Source organism: Melospiza georgiana, chromosome 4 (genome assembly GCF_028018845.1).
Source record: "Melospiza georgiana isolate bMelGeo1 chromosome 4, bMelGeo1.pri, whole genome shotgun sequence".
In the NCBI taxonomy this organism is placed as follows: Eukaryota; Metazoa; Chordata; class Aves; order Passeriformes; family Passerellidae; genus Melospiza; species Melospiza georgiana.
This window is the reverse complement of record NC_080433.1, coordinates 66,301,874-66,323,183: the sequence shown is the minus strand read 5'-3', so window position 1 is coordinate 66,323,183 and position 21,310 is coordinate 66,301,874. Positions and strand designations below refer to the sequence as shown.

At 38.1% G+C, this 21,310-nt stretch overlaps 1 protein-coding gene across 1 annotated transcript in view; it reads left to right on the top strand.

Moving 5' to 3' along the window:
* SLC2A13 (solute carrier family 2 member 13) overlaps positions 1–21,310 on the top strand; it is a 144,820-nt gene that overhangs the window by 82,219 nt on the left and 41,291 nt on the right. Inside the window, exons 5-6 of the mRNA XM_058022407.1 lie at positions 16,238–16,401; positions 20,467–20,587. Of these exons, the coding sequence (XP_057878390.1) occupies positions 16,238–16,401; positions 20,467–20,587 (285 nt within the window). The remainder of the gene's footprint in view (positions 1–16,237; positions 16,402–20,466; positions 20,588–21,310) is intronic.

Genomic DNA, 21,310 nt, shown 5'->3' with positions numbered 1-21,310 from the left:
CTAACAACATAATCTTGCAGTGATTCCATGCTTGCTGCACTGGAAACCATCATGTACAGGAGCATTGAAGTATGTTTACCATACACCTTCTAAAATTTTTATTTTTGCGTGTCTTAGGTTCTGTGCATTGGCTTATTGCTTCTTGTTCTCTCTAAATAAAATTATGAAGAACTTATAAGCAACCAGTATTTATGACACCTCCCTAAACTAGATGTTCTCTGTAGAGAACCCATTTGGGGATTTATTCTGGTTTCATAAAAGACATTTTCCTTTCCTGACAGCAAAATTCTCTGTCTGGAACAAATTAACTGCCATTCAAGGACTAATCTCTTCCTCCATGGCAGAAATTTCTTCCTCTGTGGCACTGCTCTTCAGGCTGACTGCTGCAGTCACTGTCATAGAAACTCCCCAGAGGTTTCAGACCAGAATCACATCTGCTGCTTTGAGTCACAGCTTCATCCTATCTGGTGGGATTTCAGTGTTCATTAGACTAATTAATAATTAAAGTGCAGCAATATGACATGGCTTGGCTGTTTTGTCATGTCAGTCAGCTTTCTCAAGAATTCACAGTATCAGCTATTTTCTGAATGTGTGGTTTTATGCAAGATTTTAAATAAGCAGCTTTCTCACCAAAGGCAGAAGTGCACTGCTGTCTGGTATAATCTTGCTTGAGCTGCACAGAGGTAGCTAAACCAGCAAAACCTGTATTTGTAAAAGGAAATATTCAGGCAGAAACCTCCCTGTAAGGGAGATCTTTACCTCTGTGAAATTTGAGGTAGTATGAGGAGAGAGGAGCAGAATGTAATGCTAAAATTGAGTTGCTTTTCTCAGTAAAGCAGAACAACACATAGCACTGAATCTGCTGCTGCTTCATTGTGACCCTGTGGTTTCCCCTCAGGTTATCCACCTCTGCTCAGGTACTTCAAGTGGTTTTCCAGCTTTTAAAGAAAAGCTGCTTTGTAATTCTTTTCAGGTTAAAAATACCTAATTATATTGTATGCATAAGTAATTATTGTTTATATGTATTATTAATCTAATAACTGATAGCTGTTGTGGATGAGGGGGTTGAATGTACCCTCAGTAAACTCACAGATAACATCAGGTTGGGTGGGGATATTATCTGCTGGAGGGCAGGAAGGCTCTGAGGAGGTTCAGGCTGGACATCATGAGGGTGATACACTTGGAGACCACTGAGTATCTGAGTCAAATGGAACCCATTGATTGTAGTATGGCACTATCTTCACTGTGGAAATCGGGGCGATCACAGTGATGGCCCACATAAAGGGCATAGGTTTACTGACTTCTGGAGATGATTTAACAGTGTGTGACCTGGTGGTGAGAAGGCATAGAGCAAATATTTATCTATCCATCAGGTTTTGACCCTGCAGTTTTCCAAACCCATGTTTTCTGTCCATCGTGCTTGAAGTCTGACTTGCCTGGGAGAGTGTGACCATTGCTTCAGGGGATGCCACCTTACCTGTGGGATCAGATTTCCCCAGCAGTGTTATGAAAGGCTTCTTCCGATTTCTAATCTTCTGGCAAAGTATCAGCCACCAAAGGGCAATGTGTCAAATAATAGTAGCCATAAAGGCTGCTTGCCCAACAAAGTCAGCTAATTTTTTTTGTAAGTTATGCAGTAATTCATTTGGTGTTCTTGTGACACAGCTGTTGAGGAAGATTTCTTCCATGACATGTCTGCAGGTATATATGAAGAACAATGAAGAGAGGCTACAAGGCACACTTATTTGCTGTGTGCATGCTATTACTTGATACATTTTAAATGTGAAATTTTTTTAATTTGGCAGCTCACATAGACAGGTCTGCCTGTCTATAGTATAGATAAGTATTATTTAAGATTTTTTTCAATGCATTTTTCATATATGTTGTCTCTGTTTTTTTTCCATGCGACCCCATGTGAGAACATGACTAGCAAAAGTTAACATTCTGTCAGTATTCCTTCTTCAGAAACTACCTTTGTATCATACACTTTTGCCTCTTCTCAAAACCATGTAAGTTCTGTTTTTCTCTGGTCTCTGTTCTGTGGCCCTCTTTATGCCTGTAATAAATGCTGACAGCTCCCAGCCCAACAGTTATTTCCATCAAATGCAGACTGTTACGTCACTCAGATTTCTGAGTGCCAGTCTGAGATAAGGGCTTGAATGAAAAGGCAGCTGGCATAAGGTTTGTGTCTGAAGAAAATGTTACTGTGTCTGCTAAGGCAGCAGGAGCATCTAAGGCAAGAGCAGCCTTAACCTTCAAGGGGTGTCCAGATCTCCAGCATTCAAGGACAAAGCACATATCCATTTGGCTTCTCTCAGTATTCCTAATAAAAATTGCTGTGAGAAGCTGAGAGATGGTGCTTGCTTCTTTCCAGCATGAAGATGCTGTGATGATCCGAGCTTTCAGCACCCTGAAGTAGGCTGCTCCAGTGTATTTTTATTAAGATCAATATGGTGAGTTTGGGCTTATTCCACATGCAGGTTTCTGCCAGCCAGAGGTGTCCCAGTGGACAGCACAGCTCACTGTAGCCACTGGGCCTAGGTGTAAAGAGCTTAAAAGCTTTAGGGGTTTTTTGTGCTTTGATTGTTCTTTGTGAAGGACAGAGCTGACAGGTAGATAGGCTGTGCAGTTGTATAATTGACCACTCAGGGAAACTGATGTTTCCTTTCTCTGTAGTAGCAATCTTCCCAATGCCAGTTGGTGTTTCCCCAATCCAGGCCTCTCACTTGTGTTATCTACTGTAAGCTCTCAACCTTTAATTTCCTTTTTCCTTGCAATACAAGTTCTCTTCCTGAATGTGGTTCTTTAAAAAAAGGCACTGTTCTCAAAGCAAAATCTTTGTGAGCAGTTCATGATGTCAATGTGCTGACGTGGTCTCAAGTCAGGAATTAATGGTGCTTCCTCATTATCTCATCTCTCCCCATCTGTCAGCATCCATTTGGGGTTTTTGCCTTGTGTTTGTATTGCAAGCTTTTTGGGAGAGGTGATTTAATTGTTCTTTTTCTGAACAGCACTTAGCACACTGAGTCCTTCCTGGTGCTGGAGACAGATATTTCAGTAATGCAGTCAACCTTTAGCAATGAAACTATGTTCTGCTTCCAACAGTGTAATTCTGCAGACAGTTCTCTTCTAAGTGTAGAATATAATGATCTGATTTCTCCCCTCCTCTTTCCCTATAATGCCCACCAATGAAAAGCTTGCTCTGTCCTTATGCAGGCTTTCCTTCCAGAAGGAAGGTCGTAGTCTTGTGCTGCCAAATGTCACAGACAGCAGCTTCTGCACTGGCCATGGGAGTCTCATTTCTCTAACAAAGGTAGTTTTTCCATTTAAAGGAGAAAAAAATACCACATAGATAGTCCTTTGTATTTATTGCAATGAGAGAAAGGAGCTTTGCTGGTGGTATGTGACAGCACTTTTAATAAATGAAGCTCAGATTTTAAATTCTTTGTGAGAAATAGCTGGATGTCACCCATTTTTTTCCAGTGCAAGTAAGGTCTGTCATTTGCAATGTCAGTGTTGGTGTTTGAGGGTACAATACTTATTAGAACTTTACTTTCTAACCCCAGAATATTTATATTTTATATTGCAGCATGCTGTATTTTACAATGAAATATTTATCTTCTGCGAAGAGTGCCAGGCTCTCCCCTGGTCAGGAGCCATGGGCCTGCTGAAGCCCCAGTGGAGTTTTGCATGCTCTAGAGAGGTGTGGAGAGTCCAAGGCTAAAGCTTGAGGTCAGGCTGAGAGGAAAAGGTAAAATCTTAAGGAAAAGAATACACATTTAGTATGTGTGTCTTGGAGAACTAGAAAGTAAAAGAGCAACTTAGCTTTAAGGGATTACTTCTGCAGAAATTTTGTTTCAAGAACTATGTTAGCTTCTCAGCAGATTAAAGTATGGAAAGAAAATATGTTGTTGCAGGTATGTGATGTTATTAGAAATAAGTTAGGAGGAACAGTGAATCTGCATGTGTGGAGAGTCTTGCTACTGCAGATGCACATATTGTTCTTCTCTTGACAAGGATCCCCAAACAAATTTCAATTTGAGAAAGTCAGCATTTCCCTCTTAGACAAAGCTTACTTGGCTGGATTCTGGGTGTTGTTCTTGATGCAGTAAGTAGATCCTGGGAAGGAATTAAGCCCAAATTAGAACCCAAGAAGAGTGAAGACAAAGGCAGCAGTCAGAAAGGAAAGCCAGACAGAAACACAAGCAAGAAGTTGGATGAATAGTGAGGTTTTAGTGTGCTGGAGTGTCTGTTAACTCCTCTTATCTTGGAAATATTTGAAAAATACAATTGTATTTTATTAAATGTTTCTTTGTATCAGATAGTACTACACCATTGAATTTTTGTGGGATTATTTTGTATTCCACAGTTTTAAACTCTGGCTTTTTTATTGTGAGCCAGTCACTGTTTGGCTGACCTTGTGTGTGACTAATCCAATGCCATCCATATGATTGTACTTTTTTAAATCTTGTGAACCCTTCCAAATAACAAAAGGTAGGTTATGGCAAAACAGCAGCATCCAGATTTAGTGGCTGGGAATAGAGAGATAACAAAAAGATCCAGATTTCCTATGTGCAGAGATGCTTTACTCTGAGTGGGAATGAGCAGAGCAAAGGCAGTGTCACCCTACTAGTCATTCAGTCACCTGCTGACAAATTTACCTCTGTCTGACCTTAAAAAAAGAGAAAGGAAAAAACTAAATGAGAAGCCAAATTACTAGATCCTAGTCCCTTAGTCCATGAAATAGGTCTGCTAACTCTTAAATAAATAAATAAAATAAAAAATACATGCTTATGTGTGTGTGTGTATATATATATATATATGTATGCATGTATATATGTAATAAATAGTTTCATAAATAACTTGCTCCAAACATTTTAGGTCATATCTGAGGAAGTTAAAGTTAATAGGGCCAGAAGAAATAGTGCAAAATATCAAAACAGTCTCCCAGCATTTAGGTGAATTACCTTTAGTCATTACCTTCCCATTAAAAGGGGAAAAGCCTATTCATGGACAGCTTTGCTTGAGGAGATTTTTCACTCTTCCATTGTCTCATAAGCCAAGTGTGTCTGCTCAGTGAACTGCTGCTGTTTCATATTTTTGTAGATCTCTATCTTCCATTTGCACTTTGGTTCTCCTCTTGAAAATGAAATCTTGCTCAGGACTGCTAATTGCAGTTTCCTCAGGCAAAAAGATCTTTCTTTTGTGTCAATGAAACTCATAGAAATTTCATTTTTGTGATGGGTTTTCTCCTCTTGGCTTTACTGTTCCTACCCTTTTGGGATTAATTTATCTTGGCCACTTTGAGAAGAAAAGGACTTTTATTGCAGTGTTATTTCTGGAGTCCTCCTTAGGAGGCCAACAAAGGCAGTGCAGTGAGGATCCACAGGGCTCCACTGCCTGATGCTGAACACTTTGTGAAGCAGTTTATCATCTCTCTTGCATGCCATGATGGCAGTTGTCCTCTGTCACTGAGCTGTCAGGTCAAGATGCTGTTTTTAGCTAAGGTTGCCATTTCTAAAAGGACCTCTGGGAAGAATTGACTGTCTGAAGGCAGATGCCTGTTGCCCTGTAATTGCTACCTAATTAAAATATTTCAGCTACAATTCATGTATGCCCCTAAGTTCTCTAGATACCTGACATGGAGGCTGTCAACTGTAAAGTAAATTTTGTTCAATGTGACATTTTGGAGCAAAATCCCAGTTGTGGGATTTGAGTTAAAGCTGTTAAGATGACTGGCTTCCTCTGGAGACCTTAACCAATGCATCCATATTCTCACTTGAGTTTCTTCACTGTTCTATACTCCTATCTCAATAAAAATTTCATTCTGATGTCCAAGTAACCTGTCTAATCAGAAGTGAGAGGTATTTGCCAGATAAGCATTTCAGTAGAGCCTACTGGGTGAACTGTGAATATAAACTGAATGGAGTTAAATATTGCAGCCTACAAACACTGAGCACATCATCACCATCGTCATCATCAAAGAAAGAAACAGAGTCCAGAGGGGAAAATCAATGTTATTTTTTACATTTTTGGCAAGACATTTTTGCTGGGGTTTTTTTAAGATTATAATCAAAACCAGGTACAGTAATTACTCTTTTGAATGCACAACAGCTGAATTACCTTTGCCTCAGGCAACATTATGCTGATTGCTGCTTACTATATAAGACCCATAAGATTATTCTAAACAAACCTTGTCTAGGTTGCCATTTGTTCTTACCTGCTGAGAGTGCTTGAGTGTTGAAAAATGTGTATAAAAACAATTCTGTGTAGAACACAATTCATTTCACAGATAAGGTAATGGTACAGTCAGTGTGGCAATAGGACTTTTTCCCCTCTTTTCTGGTTCCATTAATTTGAATGTTGGACTTTTCTGGCTTTCTGTATACATTATGTTGTATTTTATATACTTGGTATTGTTAAAAAAAAAGAAAAATGCAATAACTAGTCTTGAAAGTATACTTTTTTTTCTTTCCCCAATCCAGGAATAGCTGAATCATAGGAAGTTTTGGAAAGGGAGACCATTAAATCCATTGACAGCAATAATTACTATTGGCATATGAATACAAGAAAACATAAAGCTGTTTCATTAAATGAACAATTTTGTGGTAGCTGGCCTCAAGGCTAATAAAATGTATTTGTGTAATTATTGCATTTTAAAGGCTTATTTGAGAAGCAGGATAGTGCTGCACTAAGTGATGTAGAAATGTAAAGCAGAACAGCTCTTGGTTGAAGAGATTACAGTTAGAAATTATTGAATACAGGAGTACCAACAAAAAGAAAAATTAAAGTGTGAAGAATAATTAGATAAAATAAAATGGGATAAATAGGATACAGTGCATTGATTTTATAAAGCAAAGTCAAACTGTAGAGGAACCAGATACCTATTCTTTGAACAAGTAAGTGGTTTTGATAGAACAAGAAAATGTTGAAATTTTTTTTTAACTGGAAAGTTTTGATTTTTTTAGTTCAGTTTTAGTTTGAGGATAGTGGCATTGCTCAAGAACTATGAGTAAAGGTATAAGCAAAAATTTTGTTCAATAAGGTTGTGAAAAAAAGCTGCTGGAAAGACTAACTTTATTCCTTTCACTGTGGTCCTGTTCATACTTTCACCGAGTTTGATACTATCAGAAATCAGATCTTTCATGTTTTAAAATGATGTTAGAGCTCAAAGAGGGAAACTTTCAACATAATATGCAGCAGACTACCTACTTATTAAAGCTTTTATTTTCAGCACTATTCAGCACTTGGTTTTATTGTAAATGTATATATTGAATATATACATTAATATATTGAAGTAGTATTAACATGGGGAATCCCAGGGCCTTCTCATCATACTAAGGTGTGTGTAATGAATCTTTATTTCAGCAGCATATTCTGCTTAACTCCCAATGAGGCCCTTTGTTCTGTACCTAGCTGAGAATTGTAGCACCCTGGGTGTTACTGTTTGGTACATTAAAGTCATTTCCAGTAAGGAAATATATGCATCAGTGGGTACAAAACAGATTGTGTAGTATGGTTATGATTAGATTAATTTTTCACTATGTTGTAGGATTAATACACAACTAAAGAAATGTAATTATTCTTCCTTATTCTTTGTCTCCATTTTTTAATTAAGAAAGAATACCTTCATTTTTCTTCACTTTGCTCTTGTGATTAGTGCTTGCCAAGTGCAGAGCTTAGGGCTGATGCTATTACTGGAGCCTTTTGAAGCATTTTTCAAGTACCTGTCACTTGAGCACATAAATGCTGAGGTTGTGTTGGGAATTGCTGCACGTTGTGTTCAAAGCAGAGCTGGTCTGTCCTGTCATTCTTTCCAGAAGAAGCTCCTCTTATGGAGAGGAAAATGACCTTGACAGCACCTTCTTAATCAGAGTCTGAAAGGTAGCAAAAGACAATTTTAGCTTCTTAACACTTCAAAAGAAAGATCTGGATTTCATTTTCATTCATTGCCCTGAAGAATAACCTGACTCTTCATCTCCCCCTTTTGGACATTTCCCCCTGTCCAATTTATCTCTAAACTGTAACACAGAGCTCCACAGCATGCTTGGGGTGAGCAGGAGAACTTATCAACACCTACTTTGTCTCCCTTTTCTTTTGGCTGTTTTCAAGTATTATCCCCATATGAATTTTCTCATGAGAAGCTTGGAAAGTTATTTAAAACTTTGCAGAGAAGAAACAAATATGAAGAAATTAAATTACATCTCCAAGGTTACAAAGTCATAGAACTGAGATTAATATTTAGATTTTTTTATCTTGACATTGAGCTCCCATGATGAATTCTGAAGGACAGAGAACATAAATTTAATGTAGTCGAGCTGTCCTTGCACATAGAATAATTGGTCTGAATTGGATAAGCTGCCAGGAATTTAAAACTTGGCAGTTTAATTAGTTGCAACAAGGAAATTATAAACATGAAAGCAATCTTTACCTGGAGGTAACAAAGCAAGACTCTGGATGTGGAAAGTATTTGCTCAGAGCAGTTAAACACAAAGACTGTTCTGTATCTATCCTTTATTAGGGGTTTCCAAGTAACAGTGATTTACTTCAGAGAGGAGTTAAAATGTATTTTCAAATGGGACTCACATAAATATCTAGCATAGAATCTTTCCAGCTGTTTACTGATTTTGTGTCGAAATTTTCATTCAACTTTATCTAAAATTTTGTTTTACATGTATTTTCTAGCAGCTTCACTGATTTTTCAATGCAAAGTATATGTAAATACTATACATAAGACATAGTGGTAAAGGGTGGCAGCTAGTTCTCTCCTATGTGGTTAAGTCATACATAACTTTTTGAGAACACTGTAAGATGCTCTGTATAAATTTAGAATGGAATCTCCCTGTTGAATAGAAGTATGTAGAGTGTAATACACTCTAGGGATTACCAAACAAATCTGATGTGCAGCATATGGTTCACAGATTAAAAGGTTACTATTCTTCTCTGTAGAGAATGCAGCTCTATTACATTAGCCTTTAGCTCTGTGTTACACGAGTCTTTGCAGTGCTTTCTGTAGCTGTAGCAGTTTTGATGTGGCGCTTAAGCAGATTTTTTTGTATTGAAGAGCAGTGTGTTTGTCCCTTTCAACAGGTAGTGCAGTCACAGCACCTCACTTTGCTGCCATCGTGCAGGCTATGCTGAAACACATCTCACAGCACATAGAAATGTGTTGTAGCCTCTGCTAGAAGTTTATTTTGTAGCTGCTGTAATTATAATTGTTCTTACCATTTATGAACAGCAACCGGTGCAGACGTCACCAACTTGGCAGCACTGGGGAAATGTTTTTGCACTCACATTACAAATAGGAAAGTGCCAGCTAAAAGCTAAATCCTTGGAGGAGTGAGTAAATTCAGTTTCCTCAGGTAAAATTGCTGAAAGAAGCTCAGCTTCTGCAAGTGGTTCTCTAGTGGTGCTAAAAGCTCGTTCTGGGTCTTTACAGCTGATATATTTTTCTATTAAAGGTTTTGGACTGGGAATTATACTCCAGTTCTCCCCTCTGCTGTAAGCAGAGCATCTCTACAAAGCATAGTCAGGGCACAGAGTGAAGCAGCATGGGTAGGAAGAGGTCTGATGGAATTCTCAGGCTAGAGCATCAAAAATTGAGACTGATGTTTTGTTTATTGGCAGAAAAGCAGAAATGCATAGTTGGGATGCTTGCAGATTCATTTTTAGTAAGTGAGAGGGAAAGAACGAGGCTATTCTGACAAGTTTTACTGTTGAAACTGAAGAGGAAATTACAAAAGCATCATCTAAATGCTGCATTTGGCTAGATTAATCATTCAGACATCAGAATTTGAATCCTTTGGGTTTTTTGATTGTCATTTTTATGCTATGTTAACATAAATCCTATGGTTTTACCCATCCTGAACATGAAATGAAAAAAATCTGACTACATTGGTGATGCCACCACAAGAAATTTTTTGGATCTGCTGTGATTTTTTTCCTTTCTCTGCTAGAACAGATGCGACAAAGGACAACAAAAAGAATTGTGTAATACAAGCAGACACTGCTGAATTAATATTCACATGCTGCACATGTTTAAGTTTGCTGTGCAATTACTTTTGTTTTCTAAGCAAGGAGAATATACAAGTCTGTTGAGATCTTGATGATGTGAAGTGTATGTCTGAAATCTATCACAAGGGTAATATTTGATTATATGAGTATTAAAACCTGAGACTGGATTTAGAAATTTCAATTAAAGTACCACAAGTGAGTGGCATGGATTTGAAAGACACTGAACACCTGCCATTTCTTAGAATTTGGTTCCAGAAAAATCTAAAAATATGAATTCCTGAATGCAGATTTAGAATGGTCAGTTGAGGTTGTCAAAATAGGATTTTTTTGCCAAAACCTGTACTCCTGTAAAGGATCTCATCTGCCACCACAAATATGAGCTCAGATGGACTCACTCCAGAATTACCCTTTTGGGTTTGTTTTGTAAACAGTCCTGAAATGACTTTTGGTAATATGGGTACATCTGTGCATTGAAGTCCAGGGAAGACTTTTGTACCAGTTATATCAAAGAATTATTTTTATTTTTTTTTTTACACAGGACATATGCTTAAAACTGTTACTAGTGAGGGCATTGTGCCCAGTAGTGACTGCAGCTACAGCTGCTCATGTGCACATATGCATGCTGCTTTTCCTCATTGCTCATCCTGCAGTTTTCCCTCAATGAATGTGGGATTTTTAATAGGGTTTTAAGGGTTTTTCTGTGTGTGGTGTGTGTGTGTGTTTCTGGTGCTGTAACAGGCTAATTAAGAATGGAATGAAGGTGTATATTTAATGTAACATTGTTAAGGAAGGCTTCCACCATTTATTCCAGCATGGGGTGTGTGTGATGGGGTCATCACAGGGGCTTTAGGTGCTCCTGTGCAGCAGTGCCAGAGGCTGCTGTGGCTGCCTTGCTCTGTTTGGGCACTTCCACCCTGCCCCATGTGCCAGGGCCTTGCCCAACCTCACCTTGCAGAGGAGTTTTTCTCACTGAGTCTTTCACTGTTGGCTTTCTCAGCTCTCCTGCCCTTTGTCCGACCCTTTTTCCCTGGCAATAGGCTCTGAGATTGGTTCTATTTTTTTCCATTTTTTTTTTTTTTCAGAAGGACAGTTTGTCATCTCAGTAGCTATACTTGTGGTTAAATTACTTTTATCTATTTTGCCTCCTCTTGCCTTTCCAGAAGTGCAGCCCATTCTCTGGCCTGTTATGCTGTGCAAGAAAAATATCTTTAATGCAGTGTCTTCTAGTTAAAATTGAAAAGCACAGAAGCATAGAATGGTTTTGGTTTGGAGGGACCATAAAGATCACCCAGTTTCAACCCTCTGCCATGGGCAGGGACACCTTCACTAGACCAGGCTGCTCAAAGCCCCACCCAGCCTGGCCTTGAACACTTTCAGGGTTGGCTTGTCCACCACAGCTTCTCTGGGCAGCTGTTCCACTGCCACACCACCCTCACAGGAAGGAATTTGATCCTAATATCTAATCTGAACCTACCTTTCAAATCCCATTGCTCTAAGCATGCTGGCTCCTGGCTCTTTTGAGACTACTGTGTCTGCACTCCCATTGTTTGCTGCTGGCCTTGGCTTTAAATTGATTTTTCTCTCTTTTTAGTGCTATGTACATTCTGCAGGTCTATTGATTTTAATGAGGACTGATTTCATTTTTTGGGATTCCAGAGCACTTACAGCAGGCATTAGAATACCCTGGAATATATTAGACCTAATTTAAATTTAACTGAAATTGTCAGAATAAATGAATAATTGAACAAGGTATGTTTTGTAAAACACCTGGGGGATTTTCTTTCCCTGCTTTTATACCCAGTAATTTGCAGACAGCCCTTATCTGCATTGAGACTCTGGAGTGTCATTATTCTGCTGCAGGTAGTACTGGTGGATAACTGCAAATAGTCATTCTTCTTCCTCCTCTCTCCCAAAAGCCCCAGTGGTCTCAATTTATACAACAGGGATGGCAGTGGTGGTTTTCTTCCATAAAAGTTCTGATGAAGAGTTAGGCACTCACATACTGAGTAAAGGCACTAAAGACAAGGTAAAGTTGATATTACTTTGCTTTTTGTTGCAGTGCAAAACATACAAGTGTTATGGGCTCCAACCTATTTTTTCTATGCTGGAAACTGATCTTTGTTTTAGGAAGAGAAGGAGGATGATAAAGACTTTGTTCCTTCCAGTGCTTTCATTTGATCTTCAGCTCTGCCTATTACTTTCCAGTTTATCTCTTCAGTAAATTCAACCTATCTCTTCAATAGATTTTTACTGCAGGGTTCTGTCTGAAAATTTACAGAACACTATTTTGCAGACTGATACATAGTTTGGTATTATTTTCTTGCCTAATATTTTTTCTTTTCATAAATAGATCCAGCTCATTGTATTTTACTATTTTTTGTCATGAAGAACAAAACAATTTCTGTCCCCTAAAGTTTCAGGTGAGAAACTGTGAGGTCCTGTGAAGGACCCACATGAATAGGTGAAATAAGTGAATGTGAAAAGCACACTGACTGTTGGAAAAGAGGTATCTGGTGCAGAGCAAATAAATTGTAAAAAAAGGAATTTTTTTTTCAATCTCACAGCAGATACTGCAATAGTATTTTCACATAACCCAATAGTTGTGTGATAGTACTGTGGTAACTTAAGGGAGTGAATTTCTTTGTGTATCTTGGTGATCTTAATCCTCTAAAGCTTTTTAATCCCTGTCAAACAGAGATTGTTTGAGAGGGTACACTTATTTTGCTTAATAGCTATAGAGTTATTTTGCTTAATAGCTATAGATTTTAGTCTGTTTGGACACTGAAATAAATCCTGTGTTTTTTTAATTACCATAATTATATAGTAATTTTAAAATAATTTTCATGTACTTTGTACATGAATAACACATGAATAAGAGAACCTATTGGATGTATGTAGTTATCTGTTAAGCAGTACTAAATTCTGAGTGTTTGTATTACCATAATATACTGATTGTAATAAGTGGCATTCACTGTGTCATTTCAGTCTGTGCTGAAGGCATTTATAACACAGTACATTGTTACTGCCAAACAGGGGATTTGAAGGTTTAATTTAGTTTAAGTGTATAGTGGCAGCTCCCCAGGTTGCCTCCCAGGTACTGATCCTGAAAATCCATTACAGACATAGAGATGATGTGGCAGCCTTTCCCTTGAAGAGCTCCTCAGGTTTCTATAAAGAGAGCCTTAGATTTTATTCATTACTTTTATGAGAGTTATAAATTCTGTCCAAAAAGGCTGAAATCCTGAGGCAGATACTTTGTTGGAGTGGATTTAGTCTGACAGGTGGGCTGGAGCAGCATCTTGTGGAAGAGGGGGACACTCAAGGCAGTGATGGCACCTTAAGGGCAAACATTGATTTTCCCTGGGAGCTGCAAAGCCTGGCATGGTGGCAGCTTCTCTGCTGCTGAAGATGCTAAGCTGGGAACCCCGATGCATCCAGAGCTGTCTGTAAGATCTGCTTGAAGGGAGGAAATTATCCTCTTCTTTAAACATTCAACATTGCTGCCATTAAAACACCCTGACTCATTAAAAGAAAAAGGGAGGGAAAGTGGTTTAGGATGCTTAATTTCCTTCAAAACTGTTCATTTTCAATATAGAATCAAAGGACAGTCTGAGGAGGCTTGAATATGTTGAATATGGAAGTGTTTTCGGGTTTATTTTTCTTCACTGCTGCTTTTGATATTACAATTCATAATGCTGAATTTCTTAATAATTTTGACATCCTCAGAAATCAACTATATTAAAAATCTTTCTGTATGTATCCAACTCAATTATTTTGTGTGGCTTTGTATTTGCATGTGTTTATTTGCTTTCTAAGATACAGTATTTGCCTAAAAACTCCAAGGATTCACATGTGTTTTAAATTTTCTGTACATTTTAGAAAATAAGCTAGGATTGCACAACTTTGTCACTGAAGCTGTACTCCCTGCAGGACTTGCAGTATTAGCTGTGTTTGTATAGTACCACAATTTAACCTTTTCCTGCCATGTAGGTTTTTTCCCTTGTCAGGAAGAACTTGAAAAGTCTGACATTTTGTTACATTAATATACAGGCAGGGCTGCACAGACTTGTATAAAAAATGAGCACATTAAAACAGATGAACATACTAAATATATTTAGTAGTTGTTACAGTCTTTTTAAGTGCCCTTTTAAATTCTGGAAAATAAGTTGCTATGCTGTAATAACTGAACATCACTGCTCAACACCCAGACTTTGGTAGCTTGGCATTTGGATTTGCAGATTCTAAAGTTCCCTTAAAAGTTTGTTTTCCACAGAAATGAAATATGCTGTTTATTTATGGATAAACAGCAGGCTTCTATTTGAAAATATATAACCTGTGAGTGCAATAAGCAACCAGAAGGAATGATGGGGGCAAAAGGTACATGCTTGTAGGGATTAGGCAGTAGACATCTGCATGCTTTTATGTGATTTCTTATTCTTTGCTTTTTTTGACTGCATAGACAGTGCATTATACATTGCTGCTTGACAACTGGCAATTTCTGACTTCCCAGTAGAATTGGATTTTAAGAAGATTTAGATATGTGGAGTTAAATTTGGCTTCCTGAAACCTTGTCTGGTGGAAGTAAATAGGAGTTTCATAGTAGGTGTCAGCAGGCCAACCCTTGACATTTATTATTTCCCTACCCTTATGCAGAAAAAGAAATGTGTATTGGGAAATCAGAGACTGAGTCATTTTGGTAGCTGAATCAGTGCACTACTACGTAAGGTTTGACAGGCAGTTGGCAATTTAATTTAGGGATGCCTTAGGACACGAGGTCACGTTAATGTTTTGATGTCTCTCCTTCATGAATCTTCCCTCCCTGGGAAGCACAGCCTGGCTGGGATCTGTGACAGGAGCTGAGCCTGGGTGAGTCACTGCAGTCTCTAAGGGGTGGGCATTGACCCAGCCTGGCTCAAAGCCACCTGTAGCTGCTGGGTCCCCGGTGCCAGCAGGTTCACTCTGGAGGCCCTGTCGTGCTGCTCCACCAGCTGGTTGTGTGGGCATTGCCCCCATGGCTGCACTGGGAGAATCTCAATGCCTTGTGGGTGAGGGGTAACACCCACCACAGTCATGGTCAGTCATGGGTGGCAGTGTCTTGAATGGCATCTCAGCATATTGCCCCATCACGGGCTGTTGATGTGAAGTAAAAAGCAGAATGTGCTTGGAATAGAGGAATGGGAACTGCTGGTACTCCTGAGGCCAGCACATCTGGGTGTTAGACAACAAGGGGACATACAGCAAGCTACATATTGACCAGAGACAAAAAAAAAGAAGCTTTGACATTCTTGATGGTTATTCCTGTGTGATAGCCTGTTGACTGCAAGGTGTTTGAGGGCTTGAGTATTCAGTATTTCAGTCAGCATAAATTAATAGAAGCTGAAAGGTGCTTTTACAGCATCAACAAAAGTACTCGTGTTTCCTTGGGCATTTATTTAGCTCTCCATGAGAACATGGGCATAAAGTCTGTGTTCATTTGATTGCTGTGAAAAATGGTAGAAGGCTTCCACTCTCCTCCCTTTTCATTTTGCTCAGTTCAATTTTTTCTGAGTTATTGTTTGTGTGGAACAATTGATTCCGTTTAGAAAGAAGTAGAACATTCTGTCAAATGCTCCTGTTGGGTGCAGATTCACATCCCTGCAGAGTAGTGCTAAGGCATTTCAAAGCAATCATTTTTTGGTTAAGACAAAAGTAATGCCATGGAGAGGGTTTTGTGCATCTCAGTGGCACTGAAATAAGACTGCAAAACCTAAAACCAAGAGGATGTGAGTGTCACTTGCAACATGTTGGATGCCATAGATTAGTTCTGTATGACCTTTAAGAGGACTGAAAATCTATTTGATTTTGAGCTGTCTTTCCCTAGACAATATACAGACTGCTAAAATCCTATTAAATAAAGCAATGGATGAATATGAAAGGCAGATTAATTTAAATTAAAAATGCAAACCCCATTTCGAGCAGAATGTGATTGACTGTTGAAAATATAAACAGCCAAAAAAATGGCAGTTCATCTCTTGATGTCCTCCAGTCAAAACTTTAGTCAGGTGCAAGTTATGCCTTGGTTATGCCTGATTTCCCAGGGTGATTGTATGTCAGTCTTTAACTGCATTATGCAAGAGGTCATACTTGATATTTGTTATCATCTTTTTCAAATTGAATCAGAAACTATAACATGAGCCAAATTGAAATAAACAGTGTTCTTATTTGTTTCTCCCTCCCTTCACAGGTACTACAGTGCTACCATTTTGCAGATGTCAGGAGTGGAAGATGACAGGCTTGCAATCTGGCTGGCTGCACTGACAGCATTTATAAACTTTATTTTTACTCTTGTGGGAGTCTGGCTTGTTGAAAGAATGGGTCGCCGGAAACTCACACTTGGTAGCTTAACAGGTGAGTGTTTCATTAGTGTATAATATTTTCCTCATAATTATCAGTTAAAGGAATATAAAATTTCAAGTACAGCTTTTTTCAGAATAGTTAACTTTAAAATTACGATGTTGATGCCATCTTCTCTCTGAAATCTTACATGTTTTCAAGCCTATTAGTAAAATACCACAGCTAGAGGCTAATTTAAAGGTGACAGCCAGTTACTTTTTTGAGATGACTTTCTCCTTGAAGCCATGTTTTTACAATGTTTTCATTTAGCCTTTTTTTCAGTTTAAGGAATCAAATGCCTGGAACATCAAAGCTGGTTAGTTTTTAAATCTCATATATAATTTTGGGCTTCTTAACTGGAATTCAGAACCATCTGATGAAGGTGTGCCAGAGAAAGCATATTGCATAGCCATTGCAGCACTTTGTAAAGAGTAATGCAGTTCTCTGCATAGTTACCTCAGAGACAGTGCAGTAAATAGCTTACATACATTAATGTGATTTTAATTCACCTCCAGTATGAGATACACAGACTGAATTGTGATTTTGTATATTTTGTCCAAATACTCAAACACCATAACTCATCACATAGTCTTTTCTTCAAAGCAGAGAAAGGCAGAGCAAGCAGCCTTCCTGTGTTCAGTGTGTCATGTTAGGATGGTAATTCCCTGCTTGTTCCTGCCTTCTGTGCTCGTTTTTGCTGAAGTGATCTGTGACCAAACTTGCCTCTGGCTGAATGTCTGGAAGGTTCAGATGTTTCCAAGAGCAGAGTTTTGTAAAGAGAAACTGTTCCTGCGCCTCTTGAAATAGTGTTCACAAATGTTTAGCTGTAAGGGTTTCATATCTTCATCTTTTTTCTTCATATTTTGTTCTGCTGTTGCTGTCAAGGATCCAAATTTCTAGTTAGTGCACCACAGCAGAGAAGGACACCAGCTGCCATGTCACTGGGTGTGCAATTCCCAGCTCTCAGCTGAGTTAATCTACACTTGAGTATTTGAATGTGTTTATATAGGCAGAGCAGCAACAACAGAGTGACACGAGTTCTTTGGTACACAGTTACTCAAAGCATGTTTCTCACATTTTAAAGATATGAAAAAAAATCTCAAATTGCTACCTTTAGTCTGTTCCACATCAGTTACATCTCCCTTCTATGTCCTTCTGTGCCTGCAGACTGTCTGTTGTCCTGTCTTTCTGTGGTGTGCATCTCTCCAGGGCTTGCACTGACATTTCTGATTCTTGGGTGCTGCCTCTCCTTTAATGCCTTTTGAAACAGAGGATTGATTGATTGATTGATTGGTTTTTTATTTGGCCCCACTAATCTTAGAAGTCTGGCCAGCCACCCCCAAGAGTTTATTGCTTATCTGCACCCAGCTGTATAGCTGTGATAACCAACATGGACTTTTCATATTATCAGAGCTCTTTGCTTTTTGGCTCTGCTTAACATGTTCAAAGGTTGTACATCTGAAATGTAGATGTAAGTGTCTCTTACAAAGCATGTTAGTCATGGATCAGAAGAGGATATAGCAATAAGACACAGAATTAACAATGGAGCATAATGCATTTAAAGAGTTATTTGTTAATGCTGTTTGGACACAAAGTAATCGTTTAGTAGAAATGGTCTTTTTCTGTGGCTGGTTGCTGGCTGCCTGTCTGCAGCATCACTTGAGCCAAGCTCTAATGCTTGCTGTGGTTTTATCCTACAGTCCCTCCTTAAGGATAATACAAATAATGACAGCCATGAAATCATACATCATCCCTCTGTACTAGTTAGAATTTTGTCATGCAACATTTGATTTAGGTAGTGGTGGATATGATATCTTTTCCTTAGCAAGAGGGCTGTGTAATAGAATGATAATTACTAAATCTACTGATGGATTTGTTTTCCATGTTGAGTTTTCTCATGGGGTAAACATATCTTACAGCTCTACTTTGGTTTGCATTTCTAAGGACATTACAATTTACACTGAGTTATTACTGGCAGCTTCTCTGGTCTTTGGGGAGGACAGGTATGCCCCAGTCTCCCACTGCATAAAATGAAGACAAAACTACTGCTTTTGCCTGCTGCTGCAAGGATGTGGGGCTTTTTTTTTTTTTTTAATAAAACCTTATTGATTAGATGTTTATTAGATAAAAACCTACAAGTATAATCAGAGAGTAACATTAATGTTTTGATTAAAAGCCAATATACTGTAATTTAATTTTTTAATCTTATGCAACTTTTCCTATTTTCTGAAAACATTTGGCAGAGATGTTTTAGATTTCATTATGTCTTTGTCATTCTCAAAATATTAGAAACTTTTGAAAAATGGAACCTTCCAGATAACATTATGAAAAATTATACTAAATTTCTGAAAAACCCCCCTGCTGTTTTAGTTCTCTTTACTACAATTACTGATTTGTCTCGGTTTCCTGTCCATTTTATATCTTTCTATATCTTGTCTGTACAAGTTCTTTATTTTTCTTCTGCTTTTTTCTTTAGTTAATGTCTTTATTCAAAGCTGTTAGTTGAAAAGCATGCAGGAACTCTGACAAGTATATTATTCATTTTATTTGTGTTTTCTTCCTTCCCTTCAGAAATTGTCAATTTGAAAGGTACTTGAGCATTGTACAATTTGTATCTCTTTTTGTAACAGAGGGGGTCTAAAATATCTTCAGGATATTTTCTTTTTCCCACCTGGGCTAATGATGTTCTGTGATTGTTTGATTTTGTTCATCATAGAAAAACATCCACAGAATGAAAACATATTAAATTTCCTTTGCCGGGTTTACATATTCAGTAGTTTTCCAAAGAAACAATATACTTACAAAGATACTGGAAGTGAGTGTTAGTGTATTTGGTTGACTTACAACACAGAGCATATTTAGAGCAAATATAAGTAAGATTATAGACCCTTTCTTAATATATCTGCTGTCTGGTTTATGGATTTTGAAAGTACAGGACATCTAGTGCAATATCCAGCCTGCCCTGAAAACTGAGATTATTAGTGCACCTACCAGCCATAGCTAGAAAAGAGCCAAGAATGGAATATCTCATGGTGGGAAGGTGCTTTCTGCACATATAGTTTAAGCTCTTAGTTGTCTCAGTTCAGGTCAATGTGTGGTCCAGCCATTCCTGCCTGTTGGCTGTGGCTGCTTGCACAGACATATCCACAGAGAACATTATTATATAAATGTTATAAATGTTCAGATGTTATTTTTATCTCTGAGAAAGGTTGTCACATACTTGGGTGTGTTTTTCACATACTTCTGGTATGTTTGCCAACTAGGAAACCTTTCTGCAGCACAGATCTCAATGTGTCATCAAGTAGCAAGAGCTGAAGTTTTAAAAGTCTGAGTTTGAGGCAGCTGCAGTATTATCATGAGTAGTGAGGTTTATCAATTTTCATTAAAATGATACAGTATATTGTGTGTGTGGCAGATAATATGAGTTATATTCCAGTAATGGCCTGTTGCACAAAATGTGAACCTATTTTGTCATCTTCCTCTTGCCATTTTGTCCAGCTTGTGCACAAGGTATTTGCTGGGGAAAACGGAAGCAAAAAGATGGAAGGGGACTTTTTCCCAGCAGATGTTATGTGTGCTCTCTGTTGCACTTTTTGACGGTGTTCTTATGAAAAGTCAAATTTCTCTAGTTTCACAAAGGGAACTAGAGTCAATGAAGAAGCTGGTGCTACTTTCTGCTTTACAGAAAAGCCTGCAAGTCTGGGTGTGGGAGTGGAGAAAAGTATGGTCATTTCAAAGCCACTAATAAATTTTACCTTTACAACATTATTTTCAACACCAAAAATAATAATACCTGTTCATTCAAGCAGTCATCAATTCCACAGATTAAAGGAGTCTCGACCTACTAATTTAGTATCTGGACATGACAGCTGGTGCACTTGACTTTAATATCTAACCTAATTTAGGATGTGGATGTAGCAAAGGGTTTTTTTTTTCTTAGGTTCTCATCACAGCTCCTTAGGGAATGCTGTTTGCATAGTGATGGGGTGCCTTGCTTTCCCAAGCAGAGTTCATTCAATAGAGAATTATTTCATGTGCTCTGGAGAAAAGTGTCACATTGTTCTTTATCTGTATTTTTAGGTACTGCTGTAGCACTCATTATCCTAGCTTCGGGATTCTTGCTATCAGCTCAGGTCTCGCCAAGAATCACACTTAATCCAACAGATCCTTCACATCAAAACTCTACCTGCACAAAATACAGGTGAGATTTCATGGTCATTCATCCAATCTTCTTGAAGATCGTTTCCAATTAATTTTTACAACCTAGTGTGAGTAACAGACAATTATTCACAAAGCCTAGTACAAGGAACTAAACTAGACAGCTAAATTTAAAATCCTAAATTCTCTCTGTAGAGAAAATGAGGCTTTTTGATTAAATTCTCTGAGTATTCCTTTGGAATTTCTTAGACTAAGTAAGGTGGTTAAGTGGCAAATTCCACATATGCCTCTTCTAATATATCACACCTGCGTCAGGAATATTTTATAAGGAATTTATAAAAATGCTTGCTGTTATTCATCTGCTTGTCATGTATAGCAGCTGTAAACTCTTCAAGAAGATGGGTTCCTTGCCTGTTGTTTTCCTGATCAGGAAGAAGTAATGTTCAGATAATTGCATACCAATAAACAATTATAATAAATGTGTAGGCTTTGATCTATTTTCCATATGCAGTCATAGTTTCAAATAACATTACTTCTGGGGGTCTAAGAATGTGTCATTTTTTATATTTTGTGTTGTTTATTCACACGTGAGTACTCTTATGTTCATTTAGCTGACAGACTAGAAAATTCCCTATTCAGAGAAGGCTAGTTCAATGGCTGAAGAAATTCATAATTATGTCCAAAATCTGTCTTTTTGTAGTAGAAATAAATATCAAGAAATGAAAGGTACACTTCTGGTTTTGTAGCACTATTGGCTAGAAATACA